At 40.4% G+C, this 27,444-nt stretch overlaps 1 protein-coding gene across 1 annotated transcript in view; it reads left to right on the top strand.

Annotated features, from left to right (window-relative positions):
- Positions 1–27,444, top strand: part of PTPRT (protein tyrosine phosphatase receptor type T) — a 765,643-nt gene that overhangs the window by 515,060 nt on the left and 223,139 nt on the right. Inside the window, exon 12 of the mRNA XM_065893296.1 lies at positions 12,421–12,694. Within this exon, the coding sequence (XP_065749368.1) occupies positions 12,421–12,694 (274 nt within the window). The remainder of the gene's footprint in view (positions 1–12,420; positions 12,695–27,444) is intronic.

Below are 27,444 nucleotides of genomic sequence, written 5' to 3'. Positions count from 1 at the left end.
TTTTTTTTTTTTCTTTTCCTTTCCCAAGTCAGGCCTGTACATGTCTTATTTGTGTTATCCTTAGCTATTTTTTAAAGGATCCTATTCTAAAAGGGTTTTTCCCTTACCTCTTCTAGCTTGTTTTTTCATGTTGTACAGTTTATTTATCTCTATATTCTATCAAACCACTTTACTGAATTCTTTTATTAATTTTAAAAGTCTTTCACTTGATTCTCTTCAACATATTAGGTCACAGTCATATTATCTACAAATGATGATAAATTGCTTTCCTCTCTAAAATGTATATCTCTTCTGTTTTGTGTCTTATTGCATTGGCCAGAATTATCCCACTTTAGATACAAGTTCTAGAGGTGAAATGACTTGCTCAGCATGTCAGACAGAGCTAGTGAGTGGTAAAGCCAGAACTAAAACCTCAACCTTGCTTTTTTGGTGCAGTAAAGGTCACTAAAATAAGGCCATCCGTCTAAATATAACTGGCCCCATATCTATCCAGTTGCTTTTTCCTAAAAAGAAGGTTGACATTTGCAGTGCTTACAGTTGTCTCTTTAAATGACTTAACCTCTTAGGTGCACACACACGCACACACACACACACACACACACACACGCAGAGCCGGCATGATGATGATAAATGATATGGAGAAAAATTAAGCAGTGAGGGCTTTCCTGGTGGCGCAGTGGTTGAGAGTCCGCCTGCTGATGCAGGGGACACGGGTTCGTGCCCCGGTCCAGGAAGATCCCACGTGCCGCGGAGCGGCTGGGCCCATGAGCCATGGCTGCTGAGCCTGCGCGTCCAGAGCCTGTGCTCGTAATGGGAGAGGCCACAACAGTGAGAGGCCCGCGTACCACACACACAAAAATATTAAGCAGTGAAGTGTAACAGGGTATAATGTGGTTGGAGTTGCTGTTTTATTTTACTTTTTTAATATATAATTTTAAAATTATTTATTTATTTTGGCTGCACTGGGTCTTAGTTGCAACACACAGGATCTTTGTTGCAGCACGTGGGATCTTTAGTTGCAGCATGTGGGATCTTTTAGTTGCGGCATGCGGGCTGTTAGCTGCGGCATGCATGCGGGATCTAGTTCCCCGACCTGAGATCGAACCTGGGCCCCCTGCGTTGGGAGCACAGAGGCTTACCCACCGGACCACCAGGGATGTCCCAAGGTTGATATTTTAAATACAGCGATCATGTAAGACTTCTCCAGCAGAGGTGAAGAGGCAAGTCTTCCAAGGGTTATGTATATCTGAGGGAAGAGCATTCCAGGCATCAAGGATAGTAAATGTGATGGCCTTAAGATGGGAACATGCCTGTAGGGTATTCAAAGGACAGCAAAGAGGCCTCTTAACAGAGGGCCTTGGAGACGCTGTAAAGATGCTGCCTTTTACTCTACACAAGGTGGGAGGCATAGCGGGGCTCTGAGCACAGGAGTGTCGTGACGTGAGTCATGTTTTTAAAGGGTCACTCCAGCCACTGTTTTGAGATTGTTGGGGGCAAGATTGGAAGCAGGAAGACCAGTTGGTAGGCTATGGCAGTAATCCAATCAAGAGATCATGGGGGCTTGATAGGGTAGTAGCTGTGGAGGTGATGGAAGTGGTCAGATTCTGGATATGTATTGAAATTAGAACCACGGGAGTTGCTTACGTACGGTATTGTGAATGAGAGAGAGGACCAGTGATTAAGAGAAAATACATGAGGGCTGAGTCTTCTGCATTATGGTTTAAAATATATCTCCACACCAGTAAGTACATGCTCAATTAAAGCTAGTTATACTTCTTTTAAATATTTGAGAAGAAGATATGGCACTCTAGCCATCATGAGATGGTTGTCTGGTTTCTCCTTTTAAGGTTTCTTTTGATTTTATCTGATAATAATTAAAACTTAATTTGAACTCTTCCTTTGAATTGTTATGGCCCCTTTACACAGCATATGTTTCTTCCTTTAAATTTCTACTCAAAATCCACTTCCGTTAAATTTATGAAGCGCAGTTCAATCACAGGAGAAGAGTCCAAATGGAAAACAAGGCAAATCTCTGTGCTCTGATTTGATAACACTGTAATAATAATGCATGCAGCAGTTGTTTTGGCTCCAGCCAACTTTTAGAAAAGGCACTCTGCTCTGTAGAAAGAATGTTCTAGACACACTATCTCATTTAACCCTCACACTATCCTGTAAGCATCCCTCTTCTCAGAATCCTTCCCTGGCCAAGTTCCTCCTTCTGCCCTCCCCATATTGAACTGTACTGAACAGTTAATATCTGTTCCCCCCCCCATCTCAGTTCTGAGCTCCCAGTGCCCAGGGGCCATATTACATTCAAATTTTAACCTGCTACATTGTAGTCATACAATAAATAACCTGATGAGTAAATGACTAAGCAAATCGTGAACAAAAACAGGAATTCCCGGAGCCTTGGAGTGAAGGTTGGCTAACTAAGACATATCATTGTAAATTTCAGTTTCACAGTTCCAAGTGACCTTTAATGTGCCGAATGTAATTGCAAAGCTAGATTCTGTTGGGGATTACAAAGCTCACACTTGTTTCTTAGCCCATCTTGTACAATAATGCCGAAAGTTTATCATAGCATTTCCGTATTGAAATGTGTGCATCATTGAATACTAAAGCACAGACTCTTTGGAAGGGAGAAAGAACATTCAGGATTACTCAGTCCATTTCCCTCATTTCGTTAAGAGCTTTATTGAGGTATAATTTGCATACCATAAAATTCAGTCCGTTTTAAGTGTACAATTCAATGATTTTCAGTAAATCTGTAGGGTTGTGCAACCATCACCACGGTCCCATTTTAGAAAATTTTCATCACACCATAAAATACCGTGTGCCTGAGTGCAGTCGATTCCTGTTCACACCTGCAGTCCCAGGCAAACACTAATCTGATCACTGTCTCTATAAATTTGCATTTCCTTGACATTTCATGTGAATGGAATCATACAGTATATAAAGTGTTTTTCATCTGGCTTCTGTCATTTAGCATAATATTTTTGACCCTCATCCGTACTGTAGAGTATATTAGTAAATTGTTTCTTTTATTACTGAATAATATTTCATTATATGGATATACCACATATTGTTTATCTGTTCACCACTTGATAGACATTTAGATTGTTTTAGTGTTTTGGCTATTATGAATAATACTGTTATTAACATTTGTATACAAGTTTATGTATAGACATACATAGATAAGTATTTATGAATGGAATAGCTGGATGAATGGTAGCTTTATGTTGACCTTTTTAAGGAACTTCCAGACTATTTTCCAAAGTGACTGCACCATTTGACTTTCTCACAGCAATGTCAACACTTGCAACCCTTGTCAACACTTGCAATTGTCTGTCTTTTTACCGATAGCTGTTCTAAGTGGGGAGGGGGGTGGTTTCTTTTTAATTGTTGTTGTCTTATTTTCTTTTCTTCTTTTTTTTATTTTTTAAATTTTTTTTATTGAAGTATAGTTGTTTTACAATATTATATTAGTTTCAGGTATACAGCATAGTGATTCAGTATTTTTACAGATTGTACTCCATTAAAAGTCATTATAAGATAATGGCTGTGATTCCTTGTGCTGTACAATATATCCTTGTTGCTTATCTATTTTATACATAGTAATTTGTATGTCTTAACCCCATACCCCTACTTTGCCCCTCCCCCCTTGCCTCTTCCCTTTGGTAACCACTAGTTTGTTTTCTGTATCTGTGAGTCTGTTTCTGTTTTGCATATATATTCATTTGTATTATTTTTTAGATTCCACATATAAGTTTGATTCCTTCTTTATATCTTTAGTTGTGGAAAATCTTTTCTGCTAGTGTTCAGGTCATTCTCATAGATAGCTACTCTGTAAATAGTTGTAATTTTGGTGTGCCCATGGAAGGAGCTGAGCTCAGTGTCTTCCGACACCACCATCTTGGCCACACCTCTTAAGGTTGACCATCTTTTCATGAGTTTATAAACCACTTGTATTTTATTGTTAGTGAAATGTCTAGTCAAATCTTTTGCCAATTTTTAAATTGGGTTGTTAGTGTTTTTATTATTGAGTTGTATTGTGTCATTATGTATGTTAGATATGTCATCATACCTTGCATACCTTGCATACCTTTCAAATGGTTTCTCTCAATATGTAGCTTGTCTTTTCATTGGTTTAATAGTGTCTTTTGAAGTCAATTTTTTTTTAATCTGATAACATCCAATTTATCAGATGCTTGTTTTTTTGAAAAGTCTTCTGGCATTCTGATAGAGATTGCTTTAAATCTATAGATAAATTTGATGAGAATTGCCATCTTAACAATATTGACTATTTCAATCCATAAACAGGGACTGTCTCTTCATTTATTTAGATCTTCTTCATTTTTTTCAGCAGTTTTTTATACTTTTCAGTGTCTAAGTATTTTACATCTTTTGTTTAGATTTATTTTTAGGTATTCTTTCTGATACTATTGTGAATAGAATTGTTTACTTAATTTCATTTTCAGATTGTCCTTTCCTAGTGATAAAGATAATTCATTTTTGTATATTGGTCTTATATCTTGTGACCTTATTGAAATTGTTTTATTTCAAGTTGTGTGTGTGTGTATATTCTTCAGAATTTTCTACATACAGAATAATGTCACCAGCAAGTAAAAAGTTTTACTTCTTCCTTTCAAATCTGGGTACCTTTAATTAATGAATTGACTAGCTTCACTGACTAGAATCTCTAGTACAATGCCTTATTTCATTGGCTTGAATCTCTAGTACAATGTTAAACAGATGTCCTTGTCTTATTCCTGATTTTAAAGGGAAAGCATTCAATCTTTTACCCTTGAGTATGATGTTAGTTTTATGTATTTTGTAGATGGACTTACCAAATTTAGAAAGGTTTTTTTTTTTTTCTATTCCCAGTTTGTTAGTACTTTTTTATCATAAATATGCATTGGATTTTTTTCAAATATTTTTTCTGAACTTGTTGAAATTATCACGATGTTTCTTCCCTTTATTTGAAAAATATGGTGTATTGCATTAATTGATTTTGGATATTAAATCAACCTTGCATTCCTGTAATAAATCTCACTTAGTCATGATGTACAATCTTTTTCATATGTTGCTAGATTTAGTTTGCTAATATTTGGTTAAATATTTTTTAGATCTATATTCATGAAGGATAATGCTGTAGTTTACTTTCACTGTAATGTATTACTCTGGTTTTGATATCAGGGCCTCACAGAATGAGTCAGGATACATTTCCTATTTTCTGGATATCAGAACTATTTATTGTTTTAATATTTGCCATATGGGCGGGGCTTTTTGAGGGAAGAATTTAATTACTAATTCAGTTATTTTACTGTTACGAGTATATTGAAATTTTCTATTTTTTCATGAGTCAGTTTTGGCAAGTTGTGTTTCTACGAATTTATCTATTTCATCTATGTTGTCTATTATTTGGCATAAAGTTTTTCCTAGCATTCCCTTGTAATTTTTAAAATTTCTATAGGCTCAGTAGTGATGCCTCCTCTTTCATCCTTGATGTTGTTAGTTTATGTCATAGCTCTTTGTCTTCGGATCAGTGTAGAGAAAGAGTTGCCAATTCTGTTGATCTTTTCAAAAACCAACTTTTGTTTCATTGATTTTCACTCTGATTTTTATTCTTGTTTTCTTTCTGCCTATTTAGAGTTTAGTTTGCTCTTATTTTTCTACTGTCTTAAGGTAGATACTTAGATTAATGATTTGAGATCTCTCTTCTTTTCTAACATAGTTATTTCAGGCTATAAATTTTCCTCCAGTCACCACTAAAATTGTTATCGTTGCTAATACCGTTCAGTTTAACCATTGCTCTTTGGAGAGAGAATGTGCTGAGCTCCTCGCTCCACCACTCAAGAAGGCCCACACCCTGATTTTTAAATATGAGGAAGTTGAGGCATATAGAGGTCATTTTAGGTTGGGTTCTTCCAGAAACAGACTCAGAGATGCTGGGTGGGCTTCCACTCCCTACTCTGGACCACCATGGCTTCCCCCATCATGTACAGATGCCTGCTTGCTCTGCCCTGTCTAATGGCTTTAGGACTGAACCATCTGGGAGGGAACTAGAGCAGGGCAGTTCAGAAATCTTGAACTGTACTTATACGTTTTGAGGTTCGTTGTAGTGTTGATGAGTTAATTGTGAAACTATTTTGTGTGTGTCATGTGACAATGTATATGAGTAAAATATTGATATTGAAAATGAGGGTTCTTGGTGTAGGAATTTGGAAAAACAAATATGGGAAAGGTAACGAAGAATCTTATATTACTGGATTTGAACTGGCAATACCAGTATGAACTAATCAGTATGAACTTATGATGTTTAAAAAGGTATTTCACAACGAGGTCCTACTGTATAGCACAGGGAACTATATTCAATATCTTGTAATAACCTATAATGGGAAAGAATCTGAAAAAGAATTCACACACATATATGTATGAGTGAATCACTTTGCTGTACTCCTGAAACTAACACAAAATTGTAAATCAACTATACTTCAATTAAAAACTGTATTCCTTAATTCTGTCCAGTTGAAGGGCATAGAGGCAATTGTATAACAGTACAATGAGCTTACTTGGTGCCCAGAAGTGCCTGATTATGGTTCCAGGGAAGGAGGGCACAGGTGAACCTTGAACATCTTGTGGTGCCTACAAGCAAGGGTGTGCTCAGTGATCAGTGGGGCCACCAAAGGATGTGGGAGCTGCCTGAAGGGGCTTCCACTGGACTTAAAACTATTTTTATTTTACACTTACTTAGATATTTTATACTTGTACATATTTATCAACTCCTTGTACCTGTGGCTCTTATATAACTATAAAAGTATAATACTATACTTACTTCAACTATAAAAGTAAATCAAAGTTACAAATAAATAAATAATATTATAAAAGAAAAAAAAGAAATCTTGGTGGAGAAGCCACTGTGATTGATGGAATGTTACCACATGCCTCAGCAGAGTTGGGCTGAAAACAGAGGTTGAAAAATACTTTGCCTAACTGGATCTCTGCTCTTATGCAAGTCCCATGTGGTCATTGGTCATAGGTGCCCTGTAGGGGAACTGTTGGTGCTCATAGAGATCCCCTCATCTCCCCTTTCCTGCAATGTGCCCATCCTCCATATTCTATGCGCTTTGATGCAAATGGCCCTTGACCGTGACCATCTTTTAAGGGTTGCCGTTACGCTACCAGAGCCACCTTGTTTGACCCACAAAGTTGGGAGTACCTGGGAGTTTGTCTCTGCAGGAGGGTCCGTAACCAATAACTGATTGGTATCAGAGGCTCAAATACCCTTGGCTTGAGATAAGACAAACTGGGGGGTACAATTTATGCTCCAGAGCTCCCTATGGGATCAGATTGAGTCTGGGACCTTGCCTTGAAATCATATTCTTACTTAGCTTCTGCCCTGTTCTCTCCTCTTCCCTCACTCCCTTACTGGTTTCTCCTGGGACCACTTCTTTAACAGATTATTTGCATTGAAACTTTAGCTGAGGGTCTGTTTCTAGAAGAACGTGAACTAAAACAAACCTATTTCTGGGAGCACATTGGCTCAAATATGCCACTTTCTGAAGTTGGGCAGCATCCCCTCTATCTGTCTTCTGACTTCAACATTCTGAATGGATACAGCCTCTGGCTGGAAACATCTTCCCTGGATATAGAAAGGGCACCACAGGACGTGTCTATGTTGGAGGCATGGGTCTCATAGGTCCCTGGTGCCCCTCAGTGGTACCTGGTCAGAGGAGCGTGAGTCCTCCTCTAAACTATTAATTCGGAAAGCAGAGGAGGCATGAGAGTCCAGCGGCAGGGTTCTTCCAAAGCCTGCAGAGGTTCCTGCAGGTTTTGCTCTTAAAGGCATCTAAGGCTATTGACCTCTACGAGCTGGGGTCTTGGACTTCGGACCAGAGTAGAGTATTCTTGTCTCAGGAGACACTGAAACTAAAATATAGAAGTTGCTGGCAAGCCTGGGTCTGAAGAGTCAGGGAGGAGAGGGGAAGGAGCGTATCAGTCACCGTAGAAAGAGGATGAACAATGGACATTGACGGTGAGGAAACCAAAGCTAAGGAGGTGAAAGAGGTACAAATACCCCTTGGCCTTATGCATTGAGGTGAGGTTGCCGCCTAGCTTTCAGGGTCCCGAAAGAAGAGACCCTTATAATAAATTATGCAGAAAACGTGGTCATAAATGTCCACCTTCTCATTGGGAGAAATAGAGAAGGTATCACAGGAGGGGGAAATGTATGAGTAAACATTGTATGTTGTGAGGTAAGCGTAGAAAAGAATAAGTTATTCTCGTACTATCAGGACTTTTCTACTTAAAAAAAATCCTGTCTCTTTACAAATGATCCTGAATAGTTTATTCTAACCACTTATTTTGCACTAGAGATAATGACTTGGGCTGGGGGGAGTGGGTAGTCCCATTTAGGTATGATTTAATCATCACCAGTGAGCTGAAAAGAGCTTCGATAAATATATTTTCAAGAGAATGCTGATGAGAATGAAGTTACCTCAGAAACAAAAACAATGCCCCCCTCTCTCGTCTTTCTCCCACCGCTTCCTACAGTATGTAGTTCAGGGACAGGAAAGCCGCATAACTTGCTCGGCCACTTCTTACCTCCTTCCCCTTAGTCAGAACTCCCAGATCTTTGAGAGAGGCTGCATTCCCTGGCAAAAAAGGATTTATATGACGAAATGGTTTACAGCTTTCTGGCTGCAATTGTAGATTTGCCTCTGAATGGACAGACTACAGACACAGTGGGCCTCAGGAAGCTGCTGGGTGTGCTCTGGCACATTGATCCCAATTGTATGTGAGCCATATGTTGACAACACAGTTTAACCCCAAAAATGTCCTTTGCTAGTCTTTGTGATTTCAGACGAGGCTGGGTGGAATAGAGCTATGCAATTTCAGCTGCCAAGCAAAAAAAACAAAAAAAATGCTTGGAAGGCCCTCTGCACATTTTGTTGGCTTATGGAAGAAGGAAGGTAGAGAAAAAGAAAGGATACTGAACTGACTGTGGGTCTGGATTTCTACTTTTGCTGCAGTTTGACACCCATGTGGCACTCAGCCTCTCAGCCTCAGTTTCCTCACCTGTAATCGGGCTGCTGAGTTTGGTTGAATTGACAAGTGAGTCCTCAATAATCAGATTGGTGGGGAGGAGGGGGCAGTGGGGTCTCAGACTGACCCCTGGAGAGATGATTTGCCTCTCTCTGTAGCCCTTGGCAGCATTCACGTGTCAGAGCTCAATGAAGACCCCACTGCTTGGCTGTCCATGACTGCAGAATCTCATGCCACTCATGGGCAGCCCTCGGGCCAGCCTTGTGACACTTCTTGATCCATCCCGTTATCGGAGGGACAGGGACAACAGAATGATTCTAGGGAGTGGAATCCAGCCCCAGTGAAGCTCCCAAGGTTTTGGGGTAAGGATGACAGAAGGATTCAAGGGTGGCATGAGAGTTCTGGGCTGAGAAACAGAGACAGAGGTCTTCTCGTGTGGGTGGGATTAACCCAAGTGGTGATTAGGGATAGGCTGGGCCTCAGGGGAAAACAGGGACCCATAGCTCTTTTCAGTGTCCTGCTTCTAGGGATGAGGCTGTTGGTCCCTCCCAACCTGGTCAAGAGGGCATGAGGGCTGGATCGGTTGAGTGCCCCCCAAGCCCAGTGTAGAGTATTGTAGGTGCTATTGCAAGCATGGACAGGTGAACCCAAGAGGCTGTTGCTCCTTTTCTCTTAATTCCTTTTTGCCCTTTCCCTCATAGATGAGAGTCACATGAGTAATGGACCCTCAACAAGTACCTTAGCGCACTAGCCAGCTTCAGTTTTACTCGAGAGTCTTGTTATATGTAAAGTAATACAGGTCCTGAAAACTGGCATAGGTGCTCCTCCACTCTCACCCCATGACCTCAGTTTGGGACTTGGGTCTTTGTGCTGTTTTTCAGGGACTGTTTTGAGCTTGTCCTGATAAACGTAGTGATGGTACCATTGAAAAAGACCTCAGAGTTGAGGATAGGATGAATAGTAAACTCATAATTTAATTTAATTATTTGTTGACTTCAGTTTTTTTGTTTTTTGCGGTACGCGGGCCTCTCACTGTTGTGGCCTCTCCCGTTGCGGAGCACAGGCTCCGGACACGCAGGCTCAGCGGCCATGGCTCACGGGCCCAGCCGCTCCGCAGCATGTGGGATCTTCCCAGACCAGGGCACGAACCCGTGTCCCCTGCATCAGCAGGCGGACTCTCAACCACTGCGCCACCAGGGAAGCCCTGTTGACTTCAGTTTTATATACACATTTGGATGTCTCACACACACACAAATACATACACACACTTTGGGCTGTTGGAGACACTCACTCAGATTTCACACACACTTATTTAGGTGTCCGAACACTCAGGTTCACACTTGTCTGGATGTTACCCCCGCTCATTCTGAGAGTATACATGTTCACTCAGCTTTCAGACACCCAGGTCCTACAGATCCTCATTTGGACATCGTTCACACTCAGATGTAGTTTGTACTCCCAGAGAGGTTGGCCACATTCACTCACATGTCACTCATGCAGTCTGGGCTGTTGAGTTCTTGTCCAGATGTGCACAGCAGATAGCAGGCATCTCATTGAGCTGTTGCTCACCTCCACTCCCATATCACTCATCCAGGGGCAGCACTCACATGCCCATTTGTTTCCCATCCACATTGCTGACCGTCCCCATGCTCAAGGAGATCCAGGGGAAGACTTGACACATTGATTGTGTCATGTTTCCTTGGATCAGTCCCTCTGTAGCCTTTTTTCCTTAATTAAATAATCCTGTACCTCTGTCTCCACCAAGTTGTGCTTCTTAACCAGGTGTCTTTGGATGGGTAGCCTGATTGAAGAATGGTAGCACTCACCACGTTCCATTTTTATAAACCATGTGTTCGTTCACTGTGTCATCTTTAAATGACTGGTTTGAGGCCATTGCTGCAATCACTTCATTAATTTGCAAAAGTTCCTGGAGGTACTCTTTGGATAATTGGCTTAAATCATGAGTCCCAGAGATATGTGCGATAAAGATCTTAAAAAAGGAAAAAAAAAAAGAGCATTTATTCAAGAGAACTACAAACTGTGGGCATTTGAAGAGATAGTAAAATGTTATCAAAATTCACAAAGTTTAGGATAACTTTTATGAAAGGAGCCTACACAGTTGGCACGCAGTTGGTGTTTTACAAAGGCTCGGTCATCTCTCTTCACACATTGACACCTTCTTACAGTCCTTCTAAGTTGAAGGGAATGTGTGAGATCACTAGACAGGAGCTCAGAAGAATCGCTGTTTATCTTGATTAGGGTTTCTGCATCCTGTCAGGTTGGGTTTCATGCTTATTTTCAATTTTAGTTCAATTTGGTCCATTTGAACAGGCATTCACTGATCACTATGTAGGTATCAGGCAACCAGCTGAGCAGTATGTGGATGGAGGAGAGTGATACAGAGATAACAAAGCCATAACTTCCACTGCCTGAAAGGTCACAGTCTAGACCTAGAAACGGCAGTTCCATGCTTATGTTATTGCCGTCCCGAGCAGATAGCCATTAACGAACAGTGGAGGAGCGAAGTAGGGGGAAAGTCATTCAGATTTGGAGGATCTATACCGGCTTCATAGAGGAGGTGAAAGATAGGCTTAGCCTTTAGAGAAAGGCTTCCACAGGCAGAAGTTGAATGAGAGGGCATTGCAGATGGAGGAAGCACGAACTGGTGATGGCATAGGCTGGGATCCAAAGGAGGTTTGTGCGATAGCGTGGGGTCTGCAGCAGCTGCAATGAGGGGTTTACCATAAGACTGTCTGAGGGGTAGACTAGAAGCCAGACAAAGCGCCCCAAAGGTCAGGATGAGGAGTCTAGATTGTCTCGTTTGAAGAACGGAGAGCCTATGAACGTGCTTGAAGAGGGACAGTGTTTATGTTCAGGAAGGTCAGTGGATTGACTGGTGAGTTGACCCAATCAATTAGAGGCAAAGAGACTAGCTGAGTTCAGCTAAGAGGTGGGGAAGTGCCCAACCCCAACAGTTTGATGGGAGGAGAGAAAAAGGGAGGGGCAGGTTCAGATTGCTGATATCGAGTCAACAGAGCTTGTTGATCAAAGCAGAGTGCAAACCAAGGATACAGGAAATGAGAATGAGCCCCGTCTTCAAGATCTGGCCACTTGATGAGCAGTGCTACCCTCACTAAGGAAAGAAATGGAGAAGAGGAACATACAGGTTTGTAGGGGTTGAAACTGAGTTGCATTTTTGGACATATGCAGTGTGAGCTGGCTTTGGAGCATCTAAATGGAAATCTGTTTCTGCAAAGCAGCGGGTTTATAAGTCTGAAGCTCAGGAGGGAGGTTTAAGTTGCAGACAGAAGTGACGATGATAAAAGTTCATCCCTCCAGGGGGTTGCTCATCTGCCTCTCCTCTTTCCTGTCCAGTGTTTATCAGCTGGTTGTCAAGGAGGAGCGGCTTCAGAAGTCACGGAGGGCAGCTGACATCATTGAGTGCTTTTCGGTGCCGGTGAGCTATAGGAATGCCTCCAGCCTCGATTCTCTGCACTACTTTGCTGCTGAATTGAAGCCTGCCAACCTGCCTGTCACCCAGCCATTTACAGTGGGTGACAACAAGACATACAATGGCTACTGGAACCCACCTCTTTCCCCTCTGAAAAGCTACAGCATCTACTTCCAGGCACTCAGCAAAGCAAATGGAGTAAGTATGGCCATATGGAGGCCATGTCTTGCCTTGTTTTTCCATTCTTAAATAAGAAGGCAGCATGGCTTTAGAGCAGAGGTTGACAAACTAAGGCCCGTGGACCAAATCATCCTGACCCATGCCTTTTTTTGTGAGTAAAGGGTTGTTGGGTTTTGGTTTTTGGTTTTTCATACAGTGACGCCTATTCATTTCCATGGTCTGTAACTGCTTTGATGCTACAGCAGTACACTTGAGTAGTTGAGACAGACTGTGTGCTGCATAAAGCCTAAAATATTTACTATATGGCCCTTTACAGAAAAAAATTCTGAGACCCCTGTATTAGAGGATAGAAAGGTGTTTCACTTGGGCAAATCATATGCAGATCTAAGACTTAATTTCCTCATCTATAAAAGAATACCTATAAATTTGATATCAATTAATGCACTAAACATGTTTTAGTTAATCAGTGACTGCTAACCCCTTTATCATTACCGTTAGTCACATTAGGAAGTATTTTTCTCCCAAAGACAAGGTAACCTTTTTGTGTCAAATATTTTTTTGGTTACTGAGGAGTGCCAGTCATAACATTACAAAATCACAGGGCTGTAAAGGATCTGAAAGGTCATCCAATGTCTCCCTCCCTCTCCCTACATACAAAACAGTGCTTCAGTCAATATTACAATATCACAGTTAACTGATGTTAATAATTATTCTTTTTTTTAAATTGAAGTATAGTTGATTTACAATGTTGTGTTACTTTCTAGTGTACAGCAAAGTGATTCGGTTATATATACATACTCTTTTTCATTATGGTTTATTACAGGATATTGTAACTAGTTCCCTACACTATACACTAGTACCTTGTTGTTTATCTGTCTTATGTATAGTAATGTATCTGTTAATCCCAAAGTCCTCCAACCCCTTTCCTCTTTTGTAACCATAAGTGTGTTGTCTATGTCTATGGGTCTATTTCTGTTTTGTAAATAAGTTGATTTGTATCATTTTTTTAGATTCCACATATAAGTAATACCATACGATATTTGTCTTTCTCTTTCTGACTTACTTCACTTAGTATGACAATGTCTAGGTCCATCCATGTTGCTGCAAATGGCATTATTTCATTCTTTTTTATGGCTGAGTAGTATTTCATTGTGTGTGTGTGTGTGTATATATATATATATATATATATATACACACATATACATATATATCACATCTTCTTTATCCATTCAAATGATGAACATTTAGGTTGCTTCCATGTCTTGGCTATTGTAAGTAATGCTGCTATCAACATTAGGATGCAGGTATCTTTCTGAATTAAGGTTTTCTCTGGATATATGCCCAGGAGTGGGATTGCTGGATCATATGGCAACTCTATGTTTAGTTTTTTAAGGAACCTCCATATTGTTCTCCATAGTGGCTGCACCAATTTACATTCCCACAAACAGGGTAGGAGGGTTCCCTTTTCTCTACATGCTCTCCAGCATTTATTTGATGATGTTAGTGCTTATTCTTGAATACCTCCAATGACAGAGAACTCACTTCTTTATGTGGTAACTTTGCTGATCTTTGTGGAGGCTGTGGCTCTAAGAAAGCTTTTTTTTTAAACTGACTTAAATATATCGTTTATTGTAGCTTCTACCCATTGCTCTTGATCCATACTTTTAGGTCCCAGTAGAACCAGTGCAATCACCTTCTCAGGTGGCATTTTTTTTCAGTTACATAAGAACTTCTCCTCTATACACACAGACCCATCTGGTCTTATATTCGCAAGCTAACTATCTTTAAGTTCCTCTTATACTCAAGTATTTTCCATCTAGGATGCTTTTGTGGACATGTTTTGTTTCAGGTTGCCATATTTCATTCAACAAATAGATAATGAACAGTGACGTTTGCTAGACCCGATAGTTCATATTAAGATTATGTAGTATGTACCCTCAAAGAGCTTCTATAAATGTAAGGGAATCTTATGTGCCATGTTCCACAGTGTTTCTGGAGAAGTGAGAGGCTCACTGGAGAAGGGAAAGCTGAGACAGAAGCAAGATTTGCTAAAGTTCTTACAGAACAGCCTGTGGCCAAGATAGTCTAGTCTGTCAGTGGCAGTCATTACCTTATGAGAAACCTGGATTGAGAAACTAATTAACATTTAAAATGTCCACATACCCATTTAGATTCCACATTGGTATTTCAGTTCTGCATTCATTACTGGTTCAAGCAACATTCCTCACAGAGAGTATAAAACTACAAAAAGAAGCCAGACTGCCTTCCACCTGTCCATCTGGTCTTACCTCTGCATGCAACAGTCTGATGTATTGTGGAGGAAGACATATAAAGATGGCCAGAAGCATCTGGGAGCTCATCTTCTTCTTGGTTCTCTGCATCCCATATGAGCCAGTTTCTTGGTTCAGCACAACCCTGAGAAGGGATGGCTTTCCCTGCTCTTGGCAACGTATCAAGAGGTGCTGTTGGGTTTCCATGCTGTGGAGCAGAGTCGTAGCTTCATTCGATTCACCTGCTATCGCATTCCTACCAAGATTCTCCTGAAAACCCAGCGACAGACCAAGTTTGTAGAACCCAGGGAACTAGAAGATGGACCCCAGGAGAGATTTCCCCAACCTGAGCATGGTAGGTCCTAGAAGAACAGCAGATGAGGCAGGAAGATTGCTGGAGGTCTTGCCCCCCCAGACATCGTATAATAGAAACCTTTTTCAAGACATGCGGTTTTGCCATTGGGCAAAAGTCACCCCACTGTGAGGCTACCTCATCTAAGAAGCCGTTTCTACTACTGCTTCCGAGATAAACAAAGCCATTTAGTTACTCATGCCTCTGATGCCACCCCGTGTGTACACCCATTTGGGAGCTAAGGTTTGCTGTAATGAAACACAGGCAGGAATGGAACTGGATGGGTGCTTATGCCAGGTGTCTTGAGGGTATAGTCGGCCTCACAGGAACAGAGAGGAAAAAGCTGTGGGAGCTGGCACTCAGAGTATTGTATTTTTCTAGCAAGAGAAAAACCACACACCATTTCAAATTACTGTGTAGTATTAAGTTTTACCGAAAGGAGTTGGGTGAAAGGGACACAGGAGCAGGAAAGTCATTCTCGGCCTAACACATCTCTGCTTGGCCCCCTCAGATTTCACCATATCATAAAGGACGGAAGACAATGCAGTTAAGCCTGGAGGAGTTTTGAGGAGATGTTATAACCCACAAATTTCTTACCAGCCAAGTTGTTGTTCTTGTGTAAATGCATCAGAAAGACATTCTCACCATCCTGAGGGTCCCACAGGTCCTGCTTCTAATAAATCATTCAAAGAGCAACTGACCAAGCAATGAATCAAAATAAAGAAATCAAGAATAGAGATATATGAAATAAAAAGACCCACAGTGAGCATGGAAACTAATTAAATTTCAATTAAAGCTAAATAATTGCTCTAAACATGTTACAAAGAGGTTAATATTAAAAGCAATTACTTAAAGAAAAGATGTCTAGTGTAAAAAGTTAACAGTTGTGATCTGGGTCTGTAATTCACTCTTATGTCAACAAAAACTAAGAAAGAGTTGGAGGATTGATGAATGTAAATAAAAATCTGCTAATTATCCCACTTTAGACAGGATAGAATAGCTAATGACTATTTTATTTTTGATACTAAGATTTTTTTTAGGTATACTTTTTTGGAACATAAAGGCAGCCTTCCAATCTATCATAGAAAAGCCAGAAGACAACAATCTGCAAAGAAAAGGGCGAGAAATAAAGGAAACTATAAGTAAACATGAAAATCAGCAACTGTAAAGCAGGCCAGAAACAGAAGCGCTGTATTTTTTTTAAAGTGATGCTTTACTCCCTTCAGAAAGGGGTAAAATGTCTTGAGTCAAGTAAAAACCAGAATTCAGCAAATCTGTATCACTAGAAGATTAAAAACAAAGGTTAGGGCAAAGTTATATTACATTTAAAAAATTCAAGGAAAGCAGAAATGGGCATTTGTTGCAGGATGGTTGTGGGCAAGGTTGAGTGATTTACTGTCAGTCCATTTCATTGCTTCCGATCCCATCTACAAGTTTCAGTCAAAACAGAGTAAGAGGAGAATTTTAGGGTTCAGATATATTTATTCTGTGAATAGTAAAGATGTTTTTTCAGCTTAGCAGAGTGGCTAAATTATTCAGCCTTTACAATCAGACTGCCTATACACAAAACCCTAGTAACTGTGTGACTTTAAGTAACCTATTAAAAGGGTTAGATGTGACTGATTAATTAATTAAGGAAACATCTAGCAAGCACACACTCTGTGTCCCCGCCTCCCCCCCCAAAAGGCACCTTTTTTGAGTGCTGGGAATAAAGCAGTAAGCCAAACAGACAAAAAATCCCTGCCCTCATAGCATTTACATTCTAGTAAGGGAGAGACCAAAAATAAATAAGTGAAATCATGTGTCACATAATTAGTCATTAGGTTTAGAAATGTGGAGGTCACTCATTAAATCTTGACTGTTATTAGGATGGGGGTAAAGACATTTTATAAACTCTACAGTGAACTATATAAATGTGGAGTAATTTAATCCAGCCCTGTAAAAACCATGGAGAGTCCGAGTATGATGTCCGTTATGAAGCATGGTCCTCAGAGTCCTCACAGGCACCTTCATGAAGTGTGAGTTGTTCACAGGCACTTGCGTTTGGAATTTTGATCAGATTAGTATTGGGTTGGCCCAAAAGTTCGTTTGGGTTTTTCCATAGCATCTTATGGAAAAACCCGAACGAGATTTTGGGCCAACCCAATATCCCATTTACGCATCTATGCTTTCTTACAGATAACAAGGTCAGTCCCACCTGTTGAAGCACTGTCTTTGGTGCTGAATTCTCAGCATCTGTCTTTCTTGCGAATCAGGCCATACTGTAACTATTTGTTTTGGATACAACAATATTACAGATCTATAGCGGTTAAGAACTGGATGATTTTGAGGTGTCATCTAATCTACACCAGAAGCCAACATAGAAATCTCTAATAAAGTGTTCTTGGCAAGGCATTATATAGCCTCAGCTTGACCACTGCAATTCTTTGGAGGGAAAGAGTTGATTCCTTTGCTGAACAAGAAAAATTGTTAGAACTTTCTCCTTTCTATAAAGCCAAATTCTGTCCCCTTAACTCTCTACTCTTGGACACTTGTATTGATTTGAACAAATCAAATCATTCTTTACCATGTCAGCCTTTGGGAGAAAATACGACAGTATCAACTACCATCCCTGGCTACCTAGGCCATCTCTCATTGATATTTAATATGCAGTTACTTCTGTTTCTCACATGGCACGATTTCTGTATCTCTTTCATCCTGTTTATTCTGTTCTCTCATAGAGACTCCTTTTTTCCAATGCCTTCCTTAACAAGGGGTAACCAGAATCTAGCATTGTACTGCAGATATAGTTAGACCATTCCTGCTACATTTCACCTACCCCTCCTCTCTTGACTATTTTCTAAGACATTATTTCTCATACATTCCGAGATATTATTCTCACTTCGGGGACCTCTTGCAGGCTGCTGTATTATCCACGTCTGTCTTCTTCATTCTTTGAAGAACTAGTACCCTCTCAGTTTTCAGGCCTCATCTTCAATGTCATATCCTTTGGGAACTTTCCAATCATATTATCTAAGAGCCATCCACACCAATACTCACTACATGTTAACCTGTTGTTTTTATTTAAAACGTTGTGCATACTTTTTAAACATCTTTATTACAGTATAACTGCTTAACGATGGTGTGTTAGTTCCTGCTGTATAACAAAGTGAATCAGCCATACGTATATATATATATATCTCCCCATATCCCCTCCCTCTGGTGTCTCCCTCCCAGCCTCCCTATCCCACCCCTCTAGGTGGTCACAAGGCATGGAGCTGATTGCCCTGGGCTATGCGGCTGCTTCCCATTAGCTATCTGTTTTACATTTGGTAGTGTATATATGTCACTGCCACTCTCTCACTTCATCGCAGCTTACTCTTCGCTCTCCCCGTGTCCTAAGGTCCATTCTCTACATCTGCATCTTTACTCCTGTCCTGCCCCTAGGTTCTTCAGAACCATTTTTTTCTTTTTTTTTAGATTCCATATATATGTGTTAGCACATGGTATTTGTTTTTCTCTTGCTGAGTTACATCACCCTGTATGACAGACTTTGGTCCATCCACCTCACTACAAATAACTCAATTTCATTTCTTTTTATGGCTGAGTAATATTCCATGGTATATATGTGCCACATCTTCTTTATCCATTCATCTGATGATGGACACTTAGGTTGCTTCCATGTCCTGGCTATTGTAAATAGTGCTGCAGTGAACATTTTGGTACATGACTCTTTTTGAATTACGGTTTTCTCAGGGTATATGCACAGTAGTGGGATTGCTGGGTCATGTGGTAGTTCTATTTTTAGTTTTTAAAGGAACCTCCATACTGTTCTCCATAGTGGCTGCATCAATTTACATTCCCACCAACAGTGCAGGAGGGTTCCCTTTTCTCCACACCCCCTCCAGCATTTATTGTTTGTAGATATTTTGATGATGGCCATTCTGACCGGTGTGAGGTGATACCTCATTGTGGTTTTGATTTGCATTTCTCTAATGGTTAGTGATGTTGAGCATCCTTTCATGCCTTTGTTGGCAATGTGTATATGTTCTTTGGAGAAATGTCTATTTAGGTCTTCTGCACATTTTTGGACTCGGTTGTTTGTTCTTTTCATACTGATCTTCAGGAGCTGCTTGTATATTTTGGAGATTAATCCTTTGTCAGTTGCTTCATTTGCAAATATTTTCTCCCATTCTGTGGGTTGTCTTTTCATCTTGTTTATGGTTTCCTTTGCTGTGCAAAAGCTTTGACGTTTCATTAGGTCCCATTTCTTTATTTTTGTTTTTATTTCCATTTCTCTAGGAGGTGGGTCAAAAAGGATCTTGCTGTGATTTATGTCTTAGAGTGTTCTGCCTATGTTTTCCTCTTAAGAGTTAGATAGTTTCTGGCCTTACATTTAGGTCTTTAATCCATTTTGAGCTTATTTTTGTGTATGGTGTTAGGGAGTGATCTAATCTCATACTTTTACATGTACCTGTCCAGTTTTCCCAGCACCACTTATTGAAGAGGCTGTCCTTTCTCCACTGTACATTCCTGCCTCCTTTATCAAAGATAAGGTGACCATATGTGCGTGGGTTTAGCTCTGAGCTTTCTATCCTGTTCCATTGATCTGTTTTTGTGCCAGTACTATACTCTCTGGATTACTGTAGCTTTGTAGTATAGTCTGAAGTCAGGGAGCCTGATTCCTCCAGCTCCGTTTTTTGTTCTCAAGGTTGCATTGACTATTCAGGGTCTTTTGTGTTTCCATACAAATTGTGAAATTTTTTGTTCTAGTTCTGTGAAAAATGCCCTTGGTAGTTTGATAGGGATTGCGCTGAATCTGTAGATTGCTTTGGGTAGTATAGTCATTTTCACAGTATTGATTCTTCCAATCCAAGAACATGGTATATCTCTCCATCAGTTTGTATCACCTTTAATTTCTTTCATCAGTATCTGATAGTTTTCTGCATACAGGTCTTTTGTCTCCTTAGGTAGGTTTATTCCTAGGTATTTTATTCTTTTTGTTGCAGTGGTAAATGGGAGTGTTTCCTTAATTTCTCTTTCAGATTTTTTATCATTAGTGTATAGGAATGCAAGAGATTTCTGTGCATTAATTTTGTATCCTGCTATTTTACCAAATTCATTGATTAGCTCTAGTAGTTTTCTGGTAGCATCTTTAGGATTCTCTATGTATAATATCATGTCATCTGCAAACAGTGACAGTTTTATTACTTCTTTTCTGATTTGGATTTCTTTTAGTTCTTTTTCTTCTCTGATTGCTGTGGCTAAAACTTCCAAAATTATCTTGAATGATAGTGGTGAGTGGGCAACCTTGTCTTGTTCCTGATCTTAGTGGAAATGGTTTCAGTTTTTCACCATTGAGAGTGATGTTGGTTGTGGGTTTGTCATATATGGCCTTTATTATGTTGAGGTAAGTTCCCTCTATGCCTACTTTCTGGAGGGTTTTTATCATAAATGGGTGTTGAATTTTGTCAAAAGCTTTTTCTGCATCTTTTGAGATGATCATATGTTTTTTCTCCTTCAGTTTGTTAATATGGTTTATCACATTGATTGAAGAATCCATGCATTCCTGGGATAAACCCCATTTGATCATGGTGATTGATCCTTTTAATGTGCTGTTGGATTCTGTTTGTTAGTATTTTGTTGAGGATTTTTGCATCTATGTTCATCAGTGATATTGGCCTGTAGTTTTCTTTATTTTGTGACATCTTTGTCTCGTTTTGGTAACAGGGTGATGGTGGCCTCTTCAAATGAGTTTGTGAGTGCCCCTCCCTCTGCTATATTTTGGAAGAGTTTGAGAAGAAAAGGTGTTAGCTCTTCTCTAAATATTTGATAGAATTCACCTGTGAAGCCATCCAGTCCTGGGCTTTTGTTGTTGGAAGATTTTTAATCACAGTTTCAATTTCAGTGCTTGTGATTGCTCTGTTTATATTTTCTATTTCTTCCTGGTTCAGTCTTGGAAGGTTGTGCTTTTCTAAGCATTTGTCCATTTCTTCCAGGTTGTCCATTTTATTGCCATACAGTTGCCTGTAGTAATCTCTCATAATCCTTTGTATTTCTGCAGTGTCAGTTGTTACTTCTCCTTTTTGTTTCTAATTCTATTGATTTGAGTCTTCTCCCTTTTTTTCTTGATGAGTCTGGGTGATGGTTTATCAATTTTGTTTATCTTCTCAAAGAACCAGCTTTTAGTTTTATTGATCTTTGCTATTGTTTCCTTCATTTCTTTTTCATTTATTTCTGATCTGATCTTTATGCTTTCTTTCCTTCTGCTAACTTAGGGAGTTTTTTGTTCTTCTTTCTCTAATTGCTTTAGGTGTAATGTTATATTCTTTATTTGAGATGTTTCTTCTTTCTTGAGGTAGGATTGTATTGCTGTAAGCTTCCCTCTTAGAACTGCTTTTGCTGCGTCCCATAGGTTTTGCGTTGTCATTTTCTCATTGTCTTTTGTTTCTAGGTATTTTTTGATTTCCTCTTTGATTTCTTCAGTGATCTCTTGGTTATTTAGTAGTGTATTGTTTAGCCGCCATGTGTTTGTATTTTTTACAGATTTTTTTCCTGTAATTGATATATAGTCTCATAGTGTTGTGGTCAGAAAAGATACTTGATACAATTTCAGTTTTCTTAAATTTACCAAGGCTTGATTTGTGACCCAAGATATGATCTGTCCTGGAGAATGTTCCATGAGTCCTTGAGAAGTAAGTGTATTCTGTTGTTTTTGGGTGGAATGTCCTATAAGTATCAATTAAGTCCATCTTGTTTAATGTGTCATTTAAAGCCTGTGTTTCCTTATTTATTTTCATCTTGGATGATCTGTCCATTGGTGAAGGTGGGGTATTAAAGTCCCCTCCTATGATTCTGTTACTGTCAATTTCTCCTTTTATGGCTGTTAGTATTTGCCTTATGTATTGAGGTGCTCCTATGTTGGGTGCATAAATATTTACAATTACTATTTCTTTTTCTTGGATCGATCCCTTGATCATTATGTAGTGTCCTTCTTTGTCTCTTGTAATAGTCTTTATTTTAAAGTCTATTTTGTCTGATATGAGAATTGCTACTCTAGCTTTCTTTTGTTTTCCGTTTGTATGGAATATCTTTTTCCATCCCCTCACTTTCAGTCTGTATATGTCCCTAGGTCTGAAATGGGTCTCTTTTAGACGGCATATATACGGGCCTTGTTTTTGTATCCATTCAGCCAGTCTGTGTCTTTTGGTTGGAGCATTTAATCCACTTATATTTAAGGTAGTTATCGATATGTATGTTCCTGTGACCATTTTCTTAATTGTTTTGGGTTTGTTTTTGTGGGTCTTTTCATTCTCTTGTATTACCTGCCTAGAGAAGTTCCTTTAACATTTGTTGCAAAGCTGGTTTGGTGGTGCTGAATTCTCTTAGCTTTTGCTTGCCTGTAAAGGTTTTAATTTCTCCATCAAATCTGAATGAGATCCTTGCTGGGTAGAGTAATCTTGGTTTTAGGTTTTTCCCTTTCATCACTTTAAACATGTCCTGCCACTCCCTTCTGGCTTGCAGAGTTTCTGCTGAAAGATCAGCTGTTGACCTTATGGGGATTCCCCTGTATGTTGTTTGTTGCTTTTCCTGCTGCTTTTAATATTTTTTCTTTGTATTTAATTTTTGATAGTTTGAGTAATAATGTGTCTTGATGTGTTTCTCCTTGGATTTATCCTGTATGGGACTCTCTGGGCCTCCTGGACTTGATTGACTCTTTCCTTTCCCCTATTAGGGAAGTTTTCAACTATAATCTCTTCCAATATTTTCTCAGTCCCTTTCTTTTTCTCTTCTTCTTCTGGAACCCCTATAATTCGAATGCTGGTGCATTTAATGTTGTCCCAGAGGTCTCTTAGACTGTCCTCAATCCTTTTCATTCTCTTTTCTTTATTCTGCTCTGCAGTAGTTATTTCCACTATTTTATCTTCCAGGTCACTTATCCGTTCTTCTGCGTCAGTTATTCTGCTATTGATCCCTTCTAGAGAATTTTTAATTTCATTTACTGTGTTGTTCATCATTGTTCATTTGCTCTTTAGTTCTTCTAGGTCCTTGTTAAATGTTTCTTGTATTTTCTCCATTCTATTTCCAAGACTTTGGGTCCTCTTTACTATCATTACTCTGAATTCTTTTTCAGGCAGGTAGACTGGCAGGTAAATTCTTTTTCAGGCAGGTAAACAGGCAGGTAGACTGCCTGTTTCATCTTCATTTGTTTGGTCTGGTGGGTTTTTACCTTGCTCCTTTATCTGCTGCGTATTTCTGTCTTCTCATTTTGCTTAACTTACTGTGTTTGTGGTGTCCTTTTCGCAGGCTGCTGGTTTGTAGTTCCCATTGTTTTTGGTTTCTGCCCCCAGTGGGTAAGGTTGTTGTAGGATTCCTGGTGGAGGGGACTGGTGCCTTTGTTCTGGTGGAGGAAGCTGGATCTTGTCCTTCTGGTGGGCAAGCCACATCCGGTGGTGGGTTTTGGGGTATCTGTGAACTTATTATGATTTTAGGCAGCCTCTCTGCTAATGGGTGGGGTTGTGTTCCTGTCTTGCTGGTTGTTTGGCATGGGGTGTCCAGAACTGTAGCTTGCCGGTTGTTTAGTGGAGTTTGGTCTTAGTGTTGAGATGGAGATCTCTGGGAGAGCTCTCGCTGATTGATATTATGTGGGGCTGGGAGGTCTCTGGTGGTCCAGTGTCCTGAGCTCAGGTCTCCCACCTCAGAGGCTCAGGCCTGACACCTGGCCAGAGCACCAAGACCCTTACATGTAAATTGGTTAAATTCTCCAATCCAAAGGCACAGGATGGCTGGCCTTCCATGCTCCACTCGGTCCTCCAGCTGGGCCTTGTCCGTCCGGCCTGGTTGACATGGAGAGCCTGCTTTGGATCCAGGTCCAGCTGCATCCCCTAGCATCTAGAAGAAGCAGCTGATGCCCCTATCTTCCTTTATCCCCGCTGCAATTCATCACGATCCTGTAGCGCCTGAGGCTCTGCCCCTCATCCGTTGTGCATATTTTTAATTGCACTTGTTTTTTGCAGTGCATGCCTCTCTCATTAGACTGAGAGCTCCAGGAGGCAGGATCTCTTGTCTGCTGCTGTATTCTCCCTACTGAGTACAATATTTAACACACAGTAGAAACTCAGTCATCATTTGATGAATAAATGAATGAGAGTACAGACTGTTTCTTGTTGTCTGTGAGTCTCAGTTCCCTCACTTATAAAATTGAAATAGTAATACACACTTCGCACAGTCATTTTGAGGAGGATTAAATGAGAAACAATCTTGAATACTGAAAGGCACAAAATAAGTGTGAGTAAAGTCTGAATTTCCATTCAGTGTAGTGTGAGAGATCTGGCTCTGAGCTATTTTCCTCATAGAAAGATAAGCCATATAGGACTTTCCTTCCATCATAGCAGTAATACTTGCCACAGCTGTCTCATTTCACAAGCTCCAGGCTCCTGGGAAGCCTTGATTTCCTCCAGATCTTCCACATGGTACCCAGAGTAGCTGTCTCGGTTGTAAACAGCGGGTGGGTGCAGTTTTGCATTGTTTCTTTCCCACTCTTCCCAGAATGAGGTCTGCTGAATCTACTGTTCTCTGCATCCCCACCACCATTAGCCATGATTATGAAGATGAAAGGACCATAATTAACGGTGGTATGCAAAACAAGTGTGGCGAGTTCATGCAAATATCCATCAGAAGCCACCCTTTGTTGGGCAGCGCTGTTGTGCCTGTTCTATTTATGCAGAGGGAAGACTCCTTCCTATATCCTTTTCATCACATGGGGGCACATTTAACCTGCATGATGCCTCCTCCAGATGGTGAGCTAAATAAGAGAAGTGGGAAGTAGAAGGGTGACCACTCTCTATGTTTCATTTCCTCTTCCAGCTCCTGAATTCACTTGCCTCTTAAGAACAGTTGGAAGACAGATGCTCTTTTGAATGAGTCCTCATGTTCGTCGCGTTAATCACATTATAATAGTTGGGACGATCTAGGTAGAGCTGTGTCTCTGAATGAATTGGAAGAAACCATATTTAGTTGTGTCCAAGCCCTGTGAAAATAATATCTGCACGTGGATGGGTTTACTGAGGCATGGTTGGGTAGACAGAACTGAAAGTCAGACAGACTTGGCTTTGAATTATGGCTGTTCCCATGTATGTGAACTTGAGCTGATTTCTTCACATCTCAGGATACATAATGAGATTAATGATGTACCTCCCCCAGACTTGGGGAAAGCAAATGAGACAATGCGCATAAGGCATCCGTCACAGTTGTTGTAGTTCTAGTTCTCTTTTCCTTTTTGCTGCTTCCCTGAAGCTCCTCCCTTGAAGGAGGGGAGGGTTGAAGCACCCTTTCCTGATACATTCCAATTTGTCCTGTAGACTCCACGTAGAAGCACATCACTTCCTAGGAGGACCTCAGGAACCATGTCTGTGTGGCACCTGTTGACTGCCTTAATTCACCCATGACTCAGTTGCTTTGTAACCCCACCCCAAGCTTTATTTTTCTTAGTTTAACTTTTCATATGTGGTTCCAAGCCTGACATCTGTTCCTGTTGAATCTTTTGATATAATTGATTTTGGCTTTGGAGAATGAGCTTGCCCCTCCCAACCTCATTTCCTGATTCTGTTTTTACTTTAGTGACTGTTCACATGAAAAAAAGCTCAGATGGACCATGGAATGAGAAGATGCGGGAATCCCAAGCTCAAATGAGTTAGAGTTAAGGCCACACAGGAGATCACATGGCTTGGATCTGAGATATTCTGGAGGGAGTTTATAAGAAAACTCCTATATTGGTTAGGATAAACTAATTTATGCTGTAGTGACAAGCAACCATGAAATCTCAGTGTATTCCAGAAAAAATATTTTCCACTCTCTCTACATGTGCAAAATGGGCCAGCAGAAGGGCTCTGCTTATCCTGGTTACTCAGGGACTTAAGTTGGAAAGTCCATCTTGACATTGCTTCCATGATCACCAAGGCAGGGAAAGAAATGTGGCAAACAAGGCAATGGTTCTAGAAAGTTTCCACACAGAATGATACACAGCACTTTCCATTGGCCAAGACTAGTCATGCAGCCATGCTTAACTTCAAAAAGGAATGAGGCAGTGCCTTCCAACTGTGTGCCCAGAGGGAGAACTGGGATATTTGAGAACATCCCTAAGGACCACCACACTTCCCCATTATACTCTAAGCTTTTCCTTCAAATTCTCATAATACCCAGACTCACTCTTGAAGCACCAGTGCAGTTTCTATCACAGATCCTGAGAACTTTCTTTTATTGAGCACCTGCTGCATCCCGCACACCAAGCAAGGTGTTTTCATGTATACTACCTTATGATTGGTCTCACAAAGTGACTCCTTTTAAATCAGTGCATGCATGGACCGCCAGAAGCACCACGAAATCTCATAGCATCTCAGTTACTTCATACTGATGGAAGGATTTTAGTAACAGCTTTCTCTTTACCTCCGTGGAGATGTGGTCAAGAAATGTCTAACATTCCCTATGTCACTGTTCTACTTTAAAAGACTGTAGTTCTTCAAAGTCTACCATGCAGTGTGGTTGAGAGGCATTGGAAAACCTTAGATCTCTCCTACCCATCAGTAGCTGAGCCAAGGTAGCAGAAAACTGTGAATCAAAGGCCTCCATACATCCTTTTTCTGACTTGTTGCCATAGTCCTATGTTAGGAACATATTTCTGGGTTTTATTAGCTCTGCGAAAATGGAAAGGAAAACTGAGAAATGGACATTTAGAACCCAGGGTTATCATCACACCTTTCTGTAACTACTTTGGAAATCTCTGGCCTGCTAAGTGTCCCCTCCCAGTTCTTGTCTGTCCCCAGATCCTGGGTGCCGTGCCCCATCTACCTGCCCAGGCCTCCTTCCCAGTCCTCAGTGGATTTTGTCTCCTGGGGATCACCCAGCCCCTTGGGTATGTCTACCTCCAGGGCTACATTCTACCCTTTGAGCCTTATCAGTTGCTCTTGAAAGCTCTGAATTTCTGCTGAATCCCTGTTAGGTCTCAAAATTCTCTTTCCAGGTAGAGAGAAATTCTCTGAGTGTCACCTTGTACAAATACCAAGATGAGCTCTCCCAGGTTGCTTTTTCACACACTTACAGTTCCTAAAGATTTTATTATCAATGGTATGAGAGCTGAGGGACCAAGAACATTTCCCTTTCAATGAAAA

The sequence above is a fragment of the Phocoena phocoena genome, chromosome 15 (genome assembly GCF_963924675.1).
Source record: "Phocoena phocoena chromosome 15, mPhoPho1.1, whole genome shotgun sequence".
Classification (NCBI taxonomy): Eukaryota; Metazoa; Chordata; class Mammalia; order Artiodactyla; family Phocoenidae; genus Phocoena; species Phocoena phocoena.
The sequence above is the reverse complement of the archived record's forward strand: the minus strand, read 5'-3'. Positions and strand labels throughout refer to the sequence as shown.